The sequence below is a fragment of the Sciurus vulgaris genome (genome assembly GCF_902686455.1).
Source record: "Sciurus vulgaris genome assembly, chromosome: 6".
In the NCBI taxonomy this organism is placed as follows: domain Eukaryota; kingdom Metazoa; phylum Chordata; class Mammalia; order Rodentia; family Sciuridae; genus Sciurus; species Sciurus vulgaris.
In genome coordinates this window covers 45,200,820-45,218,636 of record NC_136466.1, presented here as the reverse complement: position 1 = coordinate 45,218,636, position 17,817 = coordinate 45,200,820, and the positions used below count along the sequence as shown (strand labels likewise).

The window sequence follows — 17,817 nt, the reverse complement described above, 5'->3', positions numbered from 1 at the left end:
TATGTGTATGTGTATTTCTGTATACACACATGTATATATTCTACACTTATTAGATAATGCCATACTGCATACCAAAATGCTTGCACCCATTTACAGTTCCTCTAGCAGCACAGAGATTTTGTTGCTCTATATGATTAAAAATATCTGGTAGTGCTACACTTGAAAATCTATGCTTCTTTAGGGATATGTGATCTATCACATTGCTGTTTTAATCTTATTCTTTCTTTTTTGCCAGTTCCTTTGTATTGCCATTTTATGTAGGAAAAAAAAAAAACAGATCTGTTAAAAGAGCAAGGTTACTTGCCCCAGGTCACAGTTAGTAAGCAGAACCCACGTTTCTACTTTCAAATTGTCTTATTTTCACTCTCCAACACAAATAATGCTTCTGTTTCTGAACTGGATCTCAGGAAGGTCTGTTTGCCCAGATTGCCTCCCACCAACTAAGGATTTTGACTTCAGGTGTGTTCTACTTCTTTTTCCACTCTGTAGAGAATATGGGTGGCCCAGGCCAAGAAGAGCCCATCATTCATCCTTCAATTTCCCAACCCTCATTTCCCTGCCTGACTCTAACCTATCTATTTCTATTTCCTTTTCATAAAACCCTCTACTCAACCTCCTCTGACTGGAGTCCACAGTGGTCATTTATTTAAAAAATAATAATTACACCTGATTCGTGTAACATGCATGAGAAAATGTATAATGCACTGTTAAGAAACAGCATGTTAGCTACAATTATTAACATTACCTTCTATTATTTTATAAGCACTCCAACCAAACCAGTGGTGTGATCATAGGCCATTTTACTCAATTTTTTTGATCCTTAACATCCTTGTCAGAAATACAGCCTTAATAACTAACAAGTTAGGGTTGTTTGAAAGGTTGAATGTGCTTGTTGATAGGAATGCTCAATAAATGTTTATTTTTTTTAAAAAAGCTTATCTAGTGCTTACCCTGTGCCAACCACTCTTCCAGGTGCTTTTTTCAAATAATGAAATCTTATAATAATCCTCCATAGTAGGTACTATCATTATTCTCATTTTACTGATGCAGACTGATCCAAGGTCAGATGGCCAGGAGTAGACAGCAAGAATTAAAACCCCTACAGTCTCCAGTCTTTGCCATGCTACGTCCTTAAAATATTATTACTTTTCGGAAAACTCTGAATTGCAAAGCGCTCTACCACCAGTGATTAGGCCCGAAGAAGAAAATGAGTTCATCAGAGTTTCCGAGACGTTCAAAACCAGCAGCACGTCGTTAATCCTGGAAGGTGAGTCGTATCGCTAGCCCCACCTCCTGCCTTGGCCCCGCCCCATCCGTTTACAACGCCGGCCCCGCCTCTCGCCTCTGGTTGCGGCGAAAGCACAGAGGACGCCTGAGTGGCTTCCACGTACACACTCCAGTGCCTCTCTCGCGATGAGAACACATCCGGGTCGCTGGAGCAGGTGCCTCAGGCCCCGCCCCTTCCCTTCAAGCTCTCACTCCCACTTCCGGCCATTTCAGGCCTTTTCCGCTGCTTCTCTGAAAGGTTTCCCTTTACTCTCCAGGTGGTTCTCTGACTGTGGCCCAGCCTCTTCGCGCCCCTCTTCCGAACCCGGCGGCTTGCTGTCACCCCACATCTCCCTGAGACTCGGGACGGCTCTTGGCGTGCGTCCTCGCAGGGCGCCTTGGACTGAGGCCTGCAGCGCGTTGTGACTCCGCGCAGACCTGACCCCGCGTCTCAGCGCAGCTCCGTCGAGGCCGCCGCCTTCTCGGGATGCCGCGGCCGGGGTCTGCGCAGCGTTGGGTGGCTGCCGCGGGCCGTTGGGGCTGCTGGCTGCTCGCGCTGCTGCTGGTGCTGCTGGTGACCGGGCCTGGCTGCGCCTCCGAAATTACCTTCGAGCTGCCCGACAACGCCAAGCAGTGCTTCTACGAGGACATAGCTCAGGGCACCAAGTGCACCCTCGAGTTCCAGGTACCACGGGCCTGCGCGACTCGGGTCCCCAGCTCGCCGCGGCTCCAGGGTCGCGATAATAAACTGCGGGGGTGCCTCCCTCGGGTCCGCGTTTCTCCGTTCTTTGGTTAATTCAAGAATCACCTCTAGGTAGCTGATGCAGGGCATTTGACTTTCCTCTTCCATACCTTGGACAGGAGACATTTAAGACCGGATATTAAGATGTGAATTCCAGAAATGCTTCCGCTAGCTGTGACATTTTCTTTCCATTCTCCAGTGGCCTTCGTTTTAAGGCCTGTTAAACTTTCTTTCTTAAAAGATTTCCTTAAAAAAAAAAAAAAAAGTTATACCTGCTTTGAAATGCCCAGTGTCAGTCTCTCACTCTACTCCACACCTCCACTTCAATCGGATTAGAGGCTGCCAGTATTTGTCTTCATTTTCATTTTTTCCCGTGATATTAGGACTCTTGGTTAATACGGTTCTGTCATTATAAGAACTACATTAGAAGCTGAATGACCATCTGCAAATGTGTAGAAAGAATTGTAACGAATAAGAGGCCTCTTCTCATCTTTGGAATGGTGTGAAAAAGGAACTTAACAGGGTGTGATGTCTTTAGTTGAGTAGAACTATCTACTGTTTGAATTTTCACTCATTAGCTCATTAGCATTTTAGCAGCTTTGAGCATTAGGTACTGGTGATACAGAAATGACTTAAGATTGCTACCATTATTTTTTATTCCCCTTTCATCCTACCCTTCTTAATTAGTACCTGCCTGTTCATCAAACCTGTTTTTTTGTTTCGTTGTTGTTTTTATGGTACTGGGGATTGAATCCAGTGGCACTATATCACTGAACTACATCCCTATACCTTTTTTAAAAAAATTTACATTTCTATTTTTACTGCATTTTGATTCATTGTACACAAATGGGGTACAACTTTTCATTTCTATAGTTGTACCCTATCCCTATTTTTTTTTTTTGAGACAGGGTCTTGCTAAGTTGCCCAGGCTGGCCTGGAACTTGGCAGTCCTCCTGCCTCAGCCTTTCAAGTTGCTGGAGTTACAGACTTGTGCTCAGAACTGTTTTTTAAGAGCAGGAATTAAGGAATATGTGATCTGCTCTTTGGAATCATGGAAGGCTCCTTTAGAAAATCATTTTAATGATGTACTTTGAAGGATGAGTTGTAAATAAGGGAGTAAGGGAGGTAAGTAAGGGAGATGGGAATAACTTACCGTAGGAGAGAACGCAGAGAATCTGAGCAAGACCAGTATGGTCTGGAATAAAGAGCCAGAGGAGGGGCATTCAGCAGGGGTCAGACCACGTAGAGTCTTGCTGGTCATGTTGGGTGTTTTTAGTTTTTCTTAGCAGTATAGGATGCCATCAGAAGGTTTTAAGTAGTTTATTGACATTGGGATAGGATAGATGAGTGACAGCATGACCAACATGGTATGAATGGTTTATAATTTATGCAGGTTGAAAGGGTGGATAAGGCATTTCAGAGAAGATGTGTAAGACTGATGTCCAGGCAAAAAAACTATAGTGGCTTAGACTGAAGTGGTAGCAGTGGGGAAAGAGTAAAATGAAAGGATTGGAGAGAATGTAACAGGTATAGTCAATAGTACTTGGTAATTATTTTGTTATAGTGGGTGAGGGAGAAGAGGCTAAGGATAATTCTTAGGTTTACCTAAATTTATGGATTAGGACCAGGAGACAAAAAAGAAGATAGCAGGAATTGTACTATGAGTGAAAGCTAAAATTTCCTGTATTTCAATTTAATAAACATTTCTTGAATTCTTATATGTACAGACATTGTCTTTATGTTGAGGATACTATAATAGCTAAAATATTAGCATCTGTTATGTGTATATAGTATGCCAGGTGTTTAGGTGTATTTGTTAATTCTCAGGAAATCTTGATGTGAAGTAGATATTTTATTATTGTTTTGTTGGTGAGACTGAGGCATAGATAGGGTAAGACCATGAGTCACCCAACTTAAAAACAACAGTCAGTGTACAATGCCAGGTTAAACTTTTAACTACTTTATTATATTACTTCCCAAAGATAAGAGTCACTTTGACCTCAAAGAGCTTTCATAGACACTAGAGTTATATAGTGCTAAATGCCAAAATAAAAATATGCGCAAGGAAGAACAATGGCCGAGGACAGAAGGAACATTAGGGGAAATTTAACTGAGGGGCTGATGTTTGCCTAAGTCTGGAAGGATAAATCGAATTTAAATACTTTATGATGTGGCAGAGGAGGGAGGAAAGGGCACTCTAGGTGGATGTATTTCTGAGAGTTCTTGAAGGCCTGATATTAGCCTGAGCTCCTCCATTAAAGTTTGTGTGTGGCATTGCAGTATACTGAGTATTAATAGTTTTGCTTTGTGAATGTGGGTCTCGGGGCTTTGTGGGCAGTTTGTATCAGTTTGTCAACATTTTTGGTTTTTTTTTTCCACATCAACAAGATAGATGATTTTCACTGGGTCTCTGTGAGGACTGCCCCCTCTCTGGAAAGGCTTTTATTGAGACAGGTTATTTAGTAGGAATATGCCTATCTGTGTGATGAAGTATTTAAAAACCAGCCAACGCTCTATTTTGGGTTCCCTGGCTCTGAGGTATTCTTTGCAATTTAGAGTGGTTCCCAATCTGAGAGAGAATGTCTTGGCTACAAATCTCACAGAGGGAAGACAGAGGAGCCCACATTGAATTCTCCAGACCTCTTGCTGTGAGACAGCCTTTAGCAGTGTTTTGTATTTGTACTCTTTCCCTGTAGTAAAATTTTGTAAGCATTGCCATTTGGGGTCTTATTAGTTTTCTTTAGCAAACAAGCCCTGTTGAACTGCCACTGTCGATGCAAATGTAAAGCAAAAGTTCAGAGAACTTCTGGTAGTCTGATAGTTTAGGAATACAGAATAACTAAGATTATGAACAAAAGAGGTGCTGAGGCTACTTAGAGGAGGAACAGGAGAATGATACACCATTGTTAATAGAAGTTTGGATTTTTGGTAGTCCATAGTGATTGTCAGAAGGTTTTAGAGTGCCCACTGGAGGGCGAAGAAAGATGGGAGGTGTCCCAACTACACCTGGGAGACATTTGCTGCTACTGGCATCTAGTACATAGAGAATGGGGATGCTGCTAATCATTGTACAATGCACAGGAGAACACAGCCCCTGCTGTATTAAATCATACAGCTCAAAATGTAAGGCCAAGGTTAAAAAACCTGGAGTTAGTGTGAGAAGAGATTAGGTTGTGGGAAGACCTTTTAGGAAATTGTGACAACAGTGTATTATGGATTAGGAATGGAAAGAATGGGATGAATCTGAGAGAGGCAGTAAGATCAAGAACTTTTTGTCATTGTTTGGACAGGTAGGAACACTTAAGTTTGGGATGATCTGCAGTTTCAATCATAGGTAACCAAAAAGGTTTGAAAAGGATACTATTAACTGGAATAGGATTATTTGTTTGTTTTAAATTATGATGAAAGTGAGGTAATGATCAGTTTTCATACTATACAGTTTGTAAGTTTGTAGTTGATTATTCAAAGTACAGTGATCAAGGATGAATAATTGGTTATATCAAAATGAAGTCATTACTTTTGCCTGGAGAAAAGATTATTGACTTTTTTGGGGAGGAATAAATGCCCAATTGAGACACTTTTTTACCTCAAAACATTTCACATGTATGTTAATATTTACATACTTTTACACTTTCTAAATACATAATTTATTATCAAAATGATCTAGTAACATAGTTCAATTGTCACCTCTCTTTAATGATGAAAGGTCACATAAATAGCAGATCTTCCTTTGAAATTCAAATTTGACTTCTTTTTTTTCTATTGATGTAAAATGTAAATATTATGTTACCCAAGAGAGTTCAAGCCTGAAAATAACAAGCTTGTACACCCAATCTCTTGCCCAGTAGTTCTCAAACCTAATGCCTTTTCCTCATCACCTCTTTCTAAATTAAGTGATATGATAGACTCATATTTATTAGCACAGTTGTCTGAGTAGGTTGAAGTGCAATTTCTACAAAGCTTTAATTGAACTGAAATGTGCCTCTGAAGTTTTATCCATAGAGTAAAATCAAAAAATTGTCTGTGACAGTAAGAGTCCTTATTGCCATCTTAACAGGAAACCTGGCTAATTTCTCAAGCTCATAAGTTGCAGTGATTTCTCTCTCTCTTATAGGTGATAACTGGCGGTCACTATGATGTAGATTGTCGATTAGAAGATCCTGATGGTAAAGTGTTATACAAAGAGATGAAGAAACAGTATGATAGTTTCACCTTCACAGCTTCCAAAAATGGAACATATAAGTTTTGCTTCAGTAATGAATTTTCTACTTTCACACATAAAACCGTATATTTTGATTTTCAAGTTGGAGAAGACCCACCTTTGTTTCCTAGTGAGAACCGAGTCAGTGCTCTTACCCAGGTAAATAATAATGTTGATATATTTAAAGGGAAGAAAAAAATTATAATTTAATATCATGCATTAATTCATTGGTGAATATAGAATTTTGAGATTTTAACACAATCTTTCAAACTTAATTCTTATGGTACATTAGTCATTTCACAGGTAACTTTATACTTTAATGTAGAAAATCGATGTTAAAGGTTTTTATGAACTTTTAAATATGAAGAAAGGAAGAAGCATTAAAAATAAGAGATTACTGTTAGTTTTCCAACAATGGGATGAAATACCTGAGATAAAAGAAGGAAAGTTTTATATTAGCTCCCAGTTTCAGACATTTCTCTCCATGGTTGCTGGCTGTACTGGTTTTGGGGCCTGTAGTGAGACAGAACATCATAACTGGGAGCACATGGTAGAGCACAGCTGCTTATTTCATGGCAGCTAGGAAGCAAAGTGAAAAAGAGCAAAGGACCCAGGTTCAGTATCCCCTTCAAAGGCATGCCCAGTGACCTAATTTCTTCCCACTAGGCCTCCACCTCCTAAAGGTTCCACCATCTCCCAATAGCACCACAGACTGGCATCCAAGCCTTTAGCCTGTGCCTTTGGCAGATATTTAAGATCTAAACCATTACGATCACTAAAATAGAAACATCAATAGTAAAGGAAACAGGAAGGCTGCTCAGTGTTCTGAAGCATTTTCTGTGATCTGTGAAGGTTGCTATTTTAGTAGGTTGATGTAACTGGAAGCAAAATGATGCCTAAATTAATATGTAAATACATCACACAGTAGTCTATACCATACTTAGTGTTACTCAAGCTGCTGTTACAATAAATTTGCAATAACTTAAGGTAAAATGTTGAAGATTAATTATAAGTTGTCTAACAATAGTTATTGAAGCTAAATTTGGTTTTATTTTGAAAAAATGTTGATAGAGTGAAAGAAATTTAAAGCTAGTGAATAGATATTGCTTAGATGATGAGAATGTTTTGTTTCCAGTTCAAATATAGTACAAGATTATATCTAAAAGATAACCTAATGAGTTATCTTCCTATCAAAAGAAATTATTTGCCACATATTTGTGAAAACCTTAAACTGGCATTTTATTGTTTACAGGTCCTATTGAATCTCTTGCTAATGTTCAGATGATAGAGGCAATTTTAAGAATGTGTAACAGTTTTATTTAATTCCTAAACCTAGTGTAAGCATTAATAAGATATATTCAAATGCCCTTATTTTTATAAAGTTCTCTTTAGGATACTATGTAAAAGGCACTTTGCTTTGTACTTTTGGCTTTTCCTTGGGGTCATTGTTTATAACTTAACTCGTATCTATTTTTTAATGAATTTTAACTTATATACAAAGGTAGCTATTCTGAAAACTTAAGTGGGTAAATAGGAAATGAGTAACAGTAAAGCAGTTTAGTCTCCTTTATTCATATCACATTTTTAATCTTTGTCTCATTCTTCTACTTTCAAAAAGCTAGTAAATTTTTCATAGTAGGGGTACTTAGTTACTTATACTTTAAAATTAAGAAAAATCTCAGCTAATTAGTGGAGAATAAATGAATGAATTTTACTATCATCATTTGTTATGCATTAATAAAATAATGGATCTAGAATAGGCAGGCACTGCTAAAATCATGAAATAAAAGACTGGTGGGAAACTTTGTATTTATGGATTGAACTGATATCACTTAAATCTAATGGTCATTCTCCAATGGAGAGAAATCAACATTATATGCATTGTGATCGTATGCAACAAGAAGTATACAACACTATGAGGAGTTCCCTGCTCAGAACATTACACCTCAATCCCATCAAGTCTCCAACTCCACCTGCCAGTTTTCATTAACTACAGAAGCTAGAGAACATCATGGGAATACAGTCAGCAAAATCCAGGAAGTGGGAAATACCGTAGGTATCCAGTTTCTTCAACAAATAGATAACAAGGGAAAAAGCAGAAGAGCCTAAAGTTTAAAGAAGACTTTAAAAACCTATCAGCCAAATAATTGTGTTGACCTTGTTTGGATTCTGATTTGAAAATAACTTTGAAACATTAGAGGAAATTCAAACACTAAATTTGCATTTACTGACTTTATAGAACTATTTCTAATTATATATAATGCCATTGGAGTTACTTTGGAGTTTTTTTTAATGTTATCTTTTAGAAAGTAAGTAAAAATATTAGCTGCAATTCTAAAATATCTGGGATTTGCTTAAAATGGGGAAAATAGGTGGGGGAATTTAGTTGAAACAAGATTAGCTATGTGTTAATTACTGATATGGGGTTCATTGTACTATTCTCTGTACTTTTGAATATGAATGAGAATTTCCACTTTAAAAGTGTAAAAAAAAATCCTACACATCTCAAAAATTACATGAATTCATTAACTTAGTTTCTTAATTTCTATGATTTTTCTCTACTCTGGCAGTTCTTAATCCAGATTCCTGGAGAGGATTCAGAAGGATTTTACACATTCTGAGTTTGTGTGAAATCCTTGCTTTTATGTGTACTTGCCAAGTGAAGAACACTTGAACTACATTTCATTTTGAGCATTCATAGAAAGCAAAGCAATGCTAGAAGCACCTTTTTCTCTGTCTTTAGAGGTTATTCATTTTAGAAGTTTTGGTAATTTTTTATTCCTAGGGAACAACAAAAACATGAGTATTCTAATAGATAAATTTGTTAACTTTATACTTTCTCACATTTTTAAAAGCATCTTTAATTGAATATTTTTATGATTATTCCTTTCATATTTTAATTGGTAGAACTTTATTAAGTGTTTAAATTATTTCCTCATCTCTGCATATCTTAATTAGAATTAAGGCAAGCTCAGATTTTTTTTTAATTCTTAATACATGGTTTGTGAGATAAAATAGTAATAAAGTATGTATTTCATCACTGGATTTAAGTTTTAAGCAATAAAAGAAATAGTAAACCTTGGTATAAAAAAATTAGACACAAATACTTCAGATAACTTTGACAAAAAGTTATTTCCATTCTTCCTAATTCTTTCAAAAATTTGAGCTTGAAAGTCTATAGCCACCAACCTTAGCTGATAAGTATGTCTGCTGTCATTAACTTAGTGTTCAGTCTACTGCCTTATTAACACCACACCTGTGTTAAGGATAAACAACTGTTTTGTGATATCTTTAGCTTACCATTGTCCTAGGGGGGATGAGTAGAAGAGTTACATTGCAGGACAGCTGACATAAGTGAGTGAATGAGTGAGTGCCAGTTCATGAGATTGTTAATCCAATGAGGAATTGAAATCAAATTGAAAGTTAAGATGAATATGCTAGATATGGAGAGCATAGAAAGTATTAAACATACTAACTGAAACTATTTCTCTTTAGATGGAATCTGCCTGTGTTTCCATTCATGAAGCTCTCAAGTCTGTCATTGACTATCAGACTCATTTCCGATTGAGAGAAGCTCAAGGCCGAAGCCGAGCAGAGGATCTAAATACAAGAGTGGCCTATTGGTCAGTAGGAGAAGCCCTCATTCTTCTGGTGGTTAGCATAGGGCAGGTATTTCTTCTGAAAAGCTTTTTCTCAGATAAAAGAACCACCACAACTCGTGTTGGATCATAACTACTTTTTAAGAATTGATGCACCATTGCCACTGTAATATTGCTGTCCTCTAATTTTAGGTACTGAAGAACTTAATATTGGCAACATTTTAAAACCTTACTCATACACTTGTTGGGAGAGATGTACAATGCATATCCCCAAACTGTGGAAAGGACGCCTTTTTTTTAATTTGTAAAGATGGAAAAACTTTGGAACTTACTTTGGGCTATTCATGTTAAATACTCAACACCAATGACCTACTTTTTTCTTGGTTGTTTATATCTACTCTTCACACACTAAACTTTGGTATTTTGATTCCTTTTAACCATTTAAAAGTACTTTTCTTATAGGTAGTTGATATTTTAAAAACCTTAGATTTAATCTCTACATGTGTTATGGAGGAAGAAAACTGCCTTTAAATTGTTTATAGTGAATAAAGTTGTGTTTTTAAGAAAACCAAATGTGATTAACTGTAGCCCAAGCCCTATTCTGCACTGCTTAATTTTATGGGGAAAAAATTCTACCATAGAATTGTTAGTTAATATTGATACAATTTTTAATTGATATATCATGGTATAATTTATTTCTCATTAGCTTGTAAAATGTCAGATTTTTGTTTTGGGATTTATTCTGTGATTTATAACTAGTTCGATATATATATATATTTTTTTTTATAAAGGCATTCTTACACTGAAAACAGTGGTTTCTATAGCAAAATAGAGTTTATACAGACTTTAAAAATGAGAAGGTTGTAACAGGTAGAATAATTTGAGACACTACAATGGGGGCAAATGAAATGGGAAAATTTGTAGTGAGTTATCTGCACTCATTACATTTCCAGTGCTTTAACAAAGAAAAAAAGTGGTCTGTGTCATTTTAACATTTTAATTAGCTAGTTCCTGCCCTTTTGTGGCTTTTATGTCTTCAAGTCATTTCCAGTTAAAATTGACAGTTGTAATTTAGTATCACATAAGTGCCATACATTTTATCCTCATGGGTGTGATGCACTGAGAAGTTAGTTTTTTTTTTTCCTTCTTTGCTTTCATTTGTGTCTTGCACATTTTTTTTTTTTCCTACAATCTGGTTAGCAACCCAAAAATGATTTAAAAATTTAGAATGCTATGTGTGTTTCCTATTTAATAATCTTTATTGATTGTTCATTTAATGAGAAATAGCACATTCTTTACACTTTAGGGTTTAGACTGTATCTTATAATATGTATGGATAAAGCTGATTGGAGTAAGACTTTTTTTCCAAATATTCCAGAATAGAATACAAGATAATGCAAAATTGTGTAGATATTTAAGGATTTTCTAGTGTTTAAAAAAAATTGCAACTGCTTTTTGGCTACACCTTCCCATCTTCACCCAAGTGATGACTACTAAAACAAGACTGTCATATTGTACGCTTTGATATGTGATACCATAGAACACTGAATAACAGTTCTAGTTACTTAACCATTACTGACTAGAAGTTAACTCTCAATTCTGAGATGATTTAAAAATGCATATATATACATATAATACTTATATATATGTATATAAGTATATATATAAGTATATATATACACTTCTGCATGTAAGAACAAAATGAATTCAAGTTATCATGCTTGCTAATTTCAGATGTCACAGTGCAGCAAGGGGTAAATGTGTTTTCAACCCTTTAATATTCTTAAAGACCAAATAGCTATTCCTTAAACAAAATTTATCAATGAATTAAGATGAGAAGTTCAAGATTTTGCAGATTTATTTTTATTTGGGTTCTTGTGTCAAAGTTGTCCTGCAGCTTTATAAGCATTGCTTTATGTTTAGATATGAAAGTTTTGAGCACTAATGTTAATGTGATTGATAAGTATGGACAAATATGGGTATATATAAAATGTCATTTTCTGGTTGCCCATGGATTCTAATGTGTTCAGCTACTTACACCATAATTGAACAGAGTCAGGAATAGATCTTGCCAAGTTAGGCATAGATAGTGCACTCATTTTATCTGTGCCTCTAAGAACTTCATGATATCAGACTATTATCACAATTTTTGATGGAACTATTGAGATATATTAAAGTTTTTGAAATTACCCGTTATCTGTTGTTGAAAATAGTATAGTCTTATTCTAGTCTCTGTGTAGCTGGCTTAATTTGACAGCTATCTAATTAACTGGGTATGTATATATAAATAAAAAATACATATCCAAGACATAAATGTTAAATAACATTTTTTTCTTCCTCCTACTACATAGTCTACAGCTCTTTTTTTTTTTTTTTTTTTTTTTTTTTTGTCTTTAATTCTTTCATAATTTGTTGCAGTAGTTTGAATTTCCCAAATAGTTATGTTTGGACATATGACTCAATACATATTTGAATATGATAGTTGTATATATTTTTAAAGTAGAATAAATAATGGAAAGCGACTTGATACACAGGTTTATACTAAAATTTCAATTGAGTGAAGATACATTTTCAGATGTTACTTTATTAATCTTTACATTCTTTTTTCTATTAAAGTAACAGTTTTTGGTTTACAGCTTTCATCTGGGCTTGATGATAATCAGCTTTGAAAATACAGTGGATTGAAATTCTTTGGAAGATTTCATTGGAATGTCTGTACTATATCCATTTGTTTCCTTTTGGTTTGTAAACGTATATAGCATTTATAGTTAAATAGGACAAAGCAGACCCTATGAATTTTGTTTTCACAAATTAAATAATTCAAAGGGTTTTTCATTTACTTTTAGAAAGAAAAAAGAAATTTCTCTAAGTTAATAGATGTTGGTTCCACAAAATTGCACCCATCAATTTCTCGTAGAATAAAAGAATCTTTCAGCAAACTGACTTCACTTGTTTCTGTCAGGATTTAAATCTTTCTAAAGCTCCTTAAACACACACTATGGAGTAGTTCTGTAACAAGAGTGATCATTTATTTGGTATTTCATTATGATATCTGAGGGACTAGCCAAGAAAGACAGTTAAAGAAGCACCATTGCCTCATTTTGTATCTTCTTTTCGCTTTTGTTATTGAAAGTCTTTAGGGGTAAAAGACACTGAAGCCATCAATTGCTCTAAAAGACTTAAATTTTTAAGTAAATTAACTTTACGTTGTGTAACATCCAGGAGCATTGATTCCCCCCCCCCCCCCCCCCCCCCCGCCTTTCCCTTCATAATACAATCAAATAAAGACATCTAGTTCCTGGGCATAGCTCTGCAAAAATAGCAGAGAAATAATCGTAAATATAGGTTTACATTTGTTGAATGCTTACCCTGGGCTAGGTGCTGTAGTAAGTATTTTACTTACTTACATATCTCCTTTTTGTGCTAATCTTATGAACTGGGGATTTCATTCTTATTTAACAGATGAGGAATCTGAGACATAGAGAGGTTATGAAATCTCATCACACAGAAATTAGCAGAGTCTGAAAGGAACCTTAGTGGTCAGTCTCCCGAGCCCTCCTTCTCAGCCACTATATAGTATTGCCTTAACACCAATTCGGATAGATCTCTGAAGGTTTAACTATCTTTATATCACTATAACTCAATACAGGTTCAGTGCTTAGGAGTCATACCAAATTGAATCATGATTGTGTGACCTTGCACAAGTGATTTTATTAACTATTTCCATTTCTTCATCTGCTTCAGTATAATAAGAATGAAATGTATTTATAAAACATACAGGATGAATGTCTCACATACACAAGCATTGTGTTACTATGTTTTTATCTGAGTATCTTTCATCTGTCCAATTCTATTTTAATCTTCAGTTCTTATGTTCTCACCGTGGCATCTGTTTATATGGTTCTTAATCTGTGACACAAATTTGAAAGTGTTTGAATGTTTATCATCAACGTAATAGTCTGCTAGAAGTTTCAAAAATGAAGATAGACCCTTAGGAACATAACTTGATTGGTGGAGATAGAATAGCTACATGAGCAACTAATATAATTGAAGTATTAGAGCAGAATGAACTTTAGAGGTCCAGGATACTTGAGGGCTGCTAGAGGAAGAAGAGAATAGGTAGATCAAAAGACTTATTCTTTAAGAGTTTAATTTTGCATTACCACAAGGGACACCAGTGGTTGTGTGTCTGTGCCAATAAATGAGCTATTTAATCTCATTCAGGGAGTATTATCCAGTCCCTGTTGCTACAGATTGGAAATTGTATTCTTGTTAACTTTGTTAACATTGGAGTTGATTGGTCTCCTAAGTAACTTCATCTTGGAATCCATATTCTGGAAGAACAGACAGGGATATTCTGTTTTTCAGTCTGCATTTTTCTGTCCATGAAATAGCATCATTAAGAATCAGATTTCTTGCTGAGATCCAGATTTTTTAGAAGTAGCACTTGTATAATCTGTTTTCAGTGCTGGTAATTACTAGTGATAACTACTATTTTAAAAAGAAAAAGTACCAACATAAGAATTTTATAATGGTTTAGAGAATAAAATTCCACCATTTTGACGTAGTTCAGCTATTTTTATAGATACTTACTAATATTTTTAAATAAATTGATATTATACACTTAATAACAAGTTCTTAAACTTCTAAAACTATGAAATCTGTCAATACATGTACAATTTAAAGGGAAAATTATGAATTACACTTATATCCAATGCTCAGATTAAAAATAAAATTTTGCCAGTACCTTAGAAACCTGTCTGTGCTTTCCTGGTCATACTCTTGAATCTAGAGATAGTCATTATTCTAATGAAAATAATTTCCTTATTTTTCTCTATATTTTTTACCTGTTACATATACTAGTCCTCACACCTTTTGTTTAAAAATTTCCAAACTATGACAAACTTTTGCAGATACAAGTTGTGTATTGGCAATGTCAAATTGTTCAGTGTTTCTAAATGCTTACTCCTTTACATACTTAACTTTTTGTCAGCCTGTAAAATAGTTCATTGATCAGTGTGGTTTAGACTGCACTTTTAAGTATGCTGATTGATATCTCTTTTCCTTAACCTGGTCTAAAAATTCAGGCAGATGTAAATGTTAACAGAATTTTAAAGTTAAACTCTTTTTAATAAATAGAAAAATCACACATTTTATTACTCAACATTTGAGAATCATCCATCGTATTAATTTTCTCTTGTTTATGTAGCTGAAACTGGGTGTTCGAAAAGAGGTTTATTTAGCTCACAGTTTTAGAGGTTTAAAGTTCCAGATTAGGCAACCACATTTGAGGACCTCTGGCAGAAGTGTTTGTTCGAGGGAAAGATCATACTGTGAGACAGGAAGTCAGACACCAGAAAGAGGACAGTCTTGCTTTTCCTTATTTTTATAACAACCCATTCTTGCTAGAACTAATGGGCCCCACAAAAACTGTCTTATCTCCAGTGCAGTGCCCCCAGTGGCCTGATTACTCAGTAACTCACCTCTTAAAGATTGTGGCCCATGAGAGACCAAGCACACCCAAACTGTGGCATTCATGTTAGTGCTTGTGGCTGTGGTTTGTTTTCTTCACTGTGTAGTAGTCTTTCATATTAATATATCATAATTATGTGTTTCTTCTACTGTAATGGTATTTGTATTGTTCCTAGTTTTTTATTATTACAAACAAAGCCACTGTGAACGTCCTTGTATATAAGTTCTGTTGTCCTGCATAGGATCTTGAGAATACATCTAGGAATGGAATGATGGGTCATAGGATATTTGTATCTTCAACCTCACTAAGTAATAACTAACTTTTCCGAAATAGTTATGTATCAATATTTGTGTGGCTAGTGTTAGAAAATTCCACCTTCAATATTGTCAGACTATAAAACTTAAAAAAAAAATCCTTTGTACATGTAATGGTAAAGGTTGAGCATTCCTAATCTGAATCTGAAGTGCACCATCACTCAAACACTTAGAAATTTGGGGGCATTTCAGATTTTTGGTTAAAGATGTGCAAACAGTAAAGTCTATACAAATATTCCAAAATTCAAGAAACTCACAAATCTGAAATACTTCTGGTCCCAAGCATTTCAAATAAGGGATATTTAACATGTAATTCCTTGTTTAATTTGTATTTCCTTGAATCTGATTCTCTCCACAGATTTATTATCCTTTGGATTTTCTCTCCAGACAGATCCTGTCTAAACCATTTGGCCATTTTTAAAAATTGGATGGCCTTGAATTTTTTTAAAAAAATATATGATTTTTTTACATATTGAAGAAACATCCTCTTGTCATAAGTATTTAAAATGTCTTTTTTTTCATTGAGATGCTTTCCTTATTTGATTTTAATATTACTGCATTATAGTTATAATGGTGGGTCTCATTTTGACATTCATAAATGCATACAACATAGTTCAGTCCATTTCATTCTCAAATATTTCCTTTTTCCTTCCCCTGGTACCTCCTCCTGATCTCCTCTTTCTATGCTATTTGTCTTCCATATGCTTATTGGAAAACATCATTCTAAGTGAAACATGCCAGATTCAGAAGGTTAAGGGACAATTTTTTTCTCATGCACAAGCTAGAAGGAGAAAAATTAATTTAAAAAAGGCCCCTTGTAAAAATGGAAAGAGAAACAGTAGAGTAGAAGAAGGGGATTAAGGTAGAGGAAGAGTTATTTAAAAGGAGAAAAGTGGGGTAATGATGTGAACCTAATTATGTTTTATATATATATATATATATATATATATATGAGTATTCTAATTTTATATACAACTATAACGCATCAACTATAGATAAAATGTCTTTGCACACTTTATTTTTATCACTCTGCTTCTAGTGAAATTGATTGATTTTGTTTTCTCTTTTGGTGTTTTGTGTCTTGTTTAAAAAATAATTTCTTGGCCAGGCACCGTGGTGCACACCTGTAATCCCAGCAGCTCAGGAGACAGGAGGCAGGAGGCAGGAGGACCTCAAGTTCAAAGCCAGCCTCAGCACCTTAGTGAGGCCCTAAGGAATTCAGGGAGACCCTGTCTCTAAATAAAATATTGAAAAGGGATGGGGATGTGGCTTAGTAGTTAAGCAACACTGGGTTCAATCCCTCGCACCAAAATACATAAATAAATAAATAATTTCCTGAAATTGTGAATATCTACTGTATCCTAAAAATATGTATGATTTTTGTCTTGTACTTAAATTGAACTTTGTGTTTGGGGTAAGGTAGGTAACCAGGTTCTTTTATTTTTTTCCTCTAGGTCTTGAAAAGTCATCTTTACTGATTGACCATGCCACTTCAGTCATATATTAATGCCCATATTTACATGAGTCTATTTCTTTGTTCTCTGTTGTATTTCATTGAGCAGATTGTCCATTTAAGCTTTAAATTTAAGTAATTAAGATAGAATATTATTGGTAAAACAAGTCTTTCTAGACCTTGTTCTTAAAGATTTTGGCTATCAGTCCTTTGCAGTTTTGTACAAATTTTAGCATTAGCACATCAAGTTTCAGTTGAAGAATATAAATCTGTTAGGATTTTGATTGGGATTATATTTGGTCTGTGAACAATTTTATGTTTATAATAGTACATTTTCTGGTGAACTAATATGTAATCTTTATAGAGTTGAGGTCTTAAATTTTGATAGTTTTATAATTTTCCTCATAGAAGAAGTCCATGTGTTTCATTAAATTAATTAATCTTGTTAATTCTTCATATTTTTTGATGCAGTTATAAATGGTATCTTGTCTTTATTCTTTTTACCCCCCTGTGCTGCTAGGGATGGAACTTAAGACCTTGTACATGATAAGCAAGCACTCAACCACTGAGCTGTATACACCAAGCCTTTTTAAAAAATTTTCTTTTAAATTTTGAAACAGTCTCATGAGTTGACCAAGCTGACCTCAAACTTGTTGTCTTCTTAACCTCGCTTCCTGAATAGCTGAGATTATAGGTTGAGCTGCCACATGTGGCTTATATATCTTTAAGGTTTTTTTATTTTTTGTTTGTTGCTGGTATATTGAAATCA

General features: G+C 35.0%; 1 protein-coding gene across 2 annotated transcripts; it reads left to right on the top strand.

The window, feature by feature from the left end:
• Positions 1-1,140: 1,140 nt before the first annotated feature.
• Positions 1,141-12,751, top strand: TMED7 (transmembrane p24 trafficking protein 7). 2 transcript variants are annotated; one of them, XM_079145351.1, is made up of 4 exons: positions 1,141-1,267; positions 1,545-1,951; positions 6,123-6,368; positions 9,705-12,751. In XM_079145351.1, the coding sequence occupies exons 2-4, from the start codon at positions 1,754-1,756 to the stop codon at positions 9,939-9,941; spliced, it is 681 nt and encodes a 226-aa protein (XP_079001477.1). In that variant the 5' UTR covers positions 1,141-1,267; positions 1,545-1,753; the 3' UTR covers positions 9,942-12,751. The 2 variants fall into 2 exon arrangements, with proteins under 2 accessions (XP_079001477.1, XP_079001476.1); XM_079145350.1 differs by lacking the exon at positions 1,141-1,267 and having other exon boundaries at positions 1,477-1,951.
• The last annotated feature ends 5,066 nt before the right edge of the window (positions 12,752-17,817 follow it).

Bases quoted from the DNA above. Each gene is read 5' to 3' on its own strand.
- TMED7 (XM_079145351.1), top strand. From the start codon at position 1,754: ATGCCGCGGCCGGGGTCTGCGCAGCGTTGGGTGGCTGCCGCGGGCCGT. The intron at 1,952-6,122 runs GTACCACGGGCC...TCTCTCTTATAG, and splicing joins AGTGCACCCTCGAGTTCCAG to GTGATAACTGGCGGTCACTA. The intron at 6,369-9,704 runs GTAAATAATAAT...ATTTCTCTTTAG, and splicing joins GAGTCAGTGCTCTTACCCAG to ATGGAATCTGCCTGTGTTTC.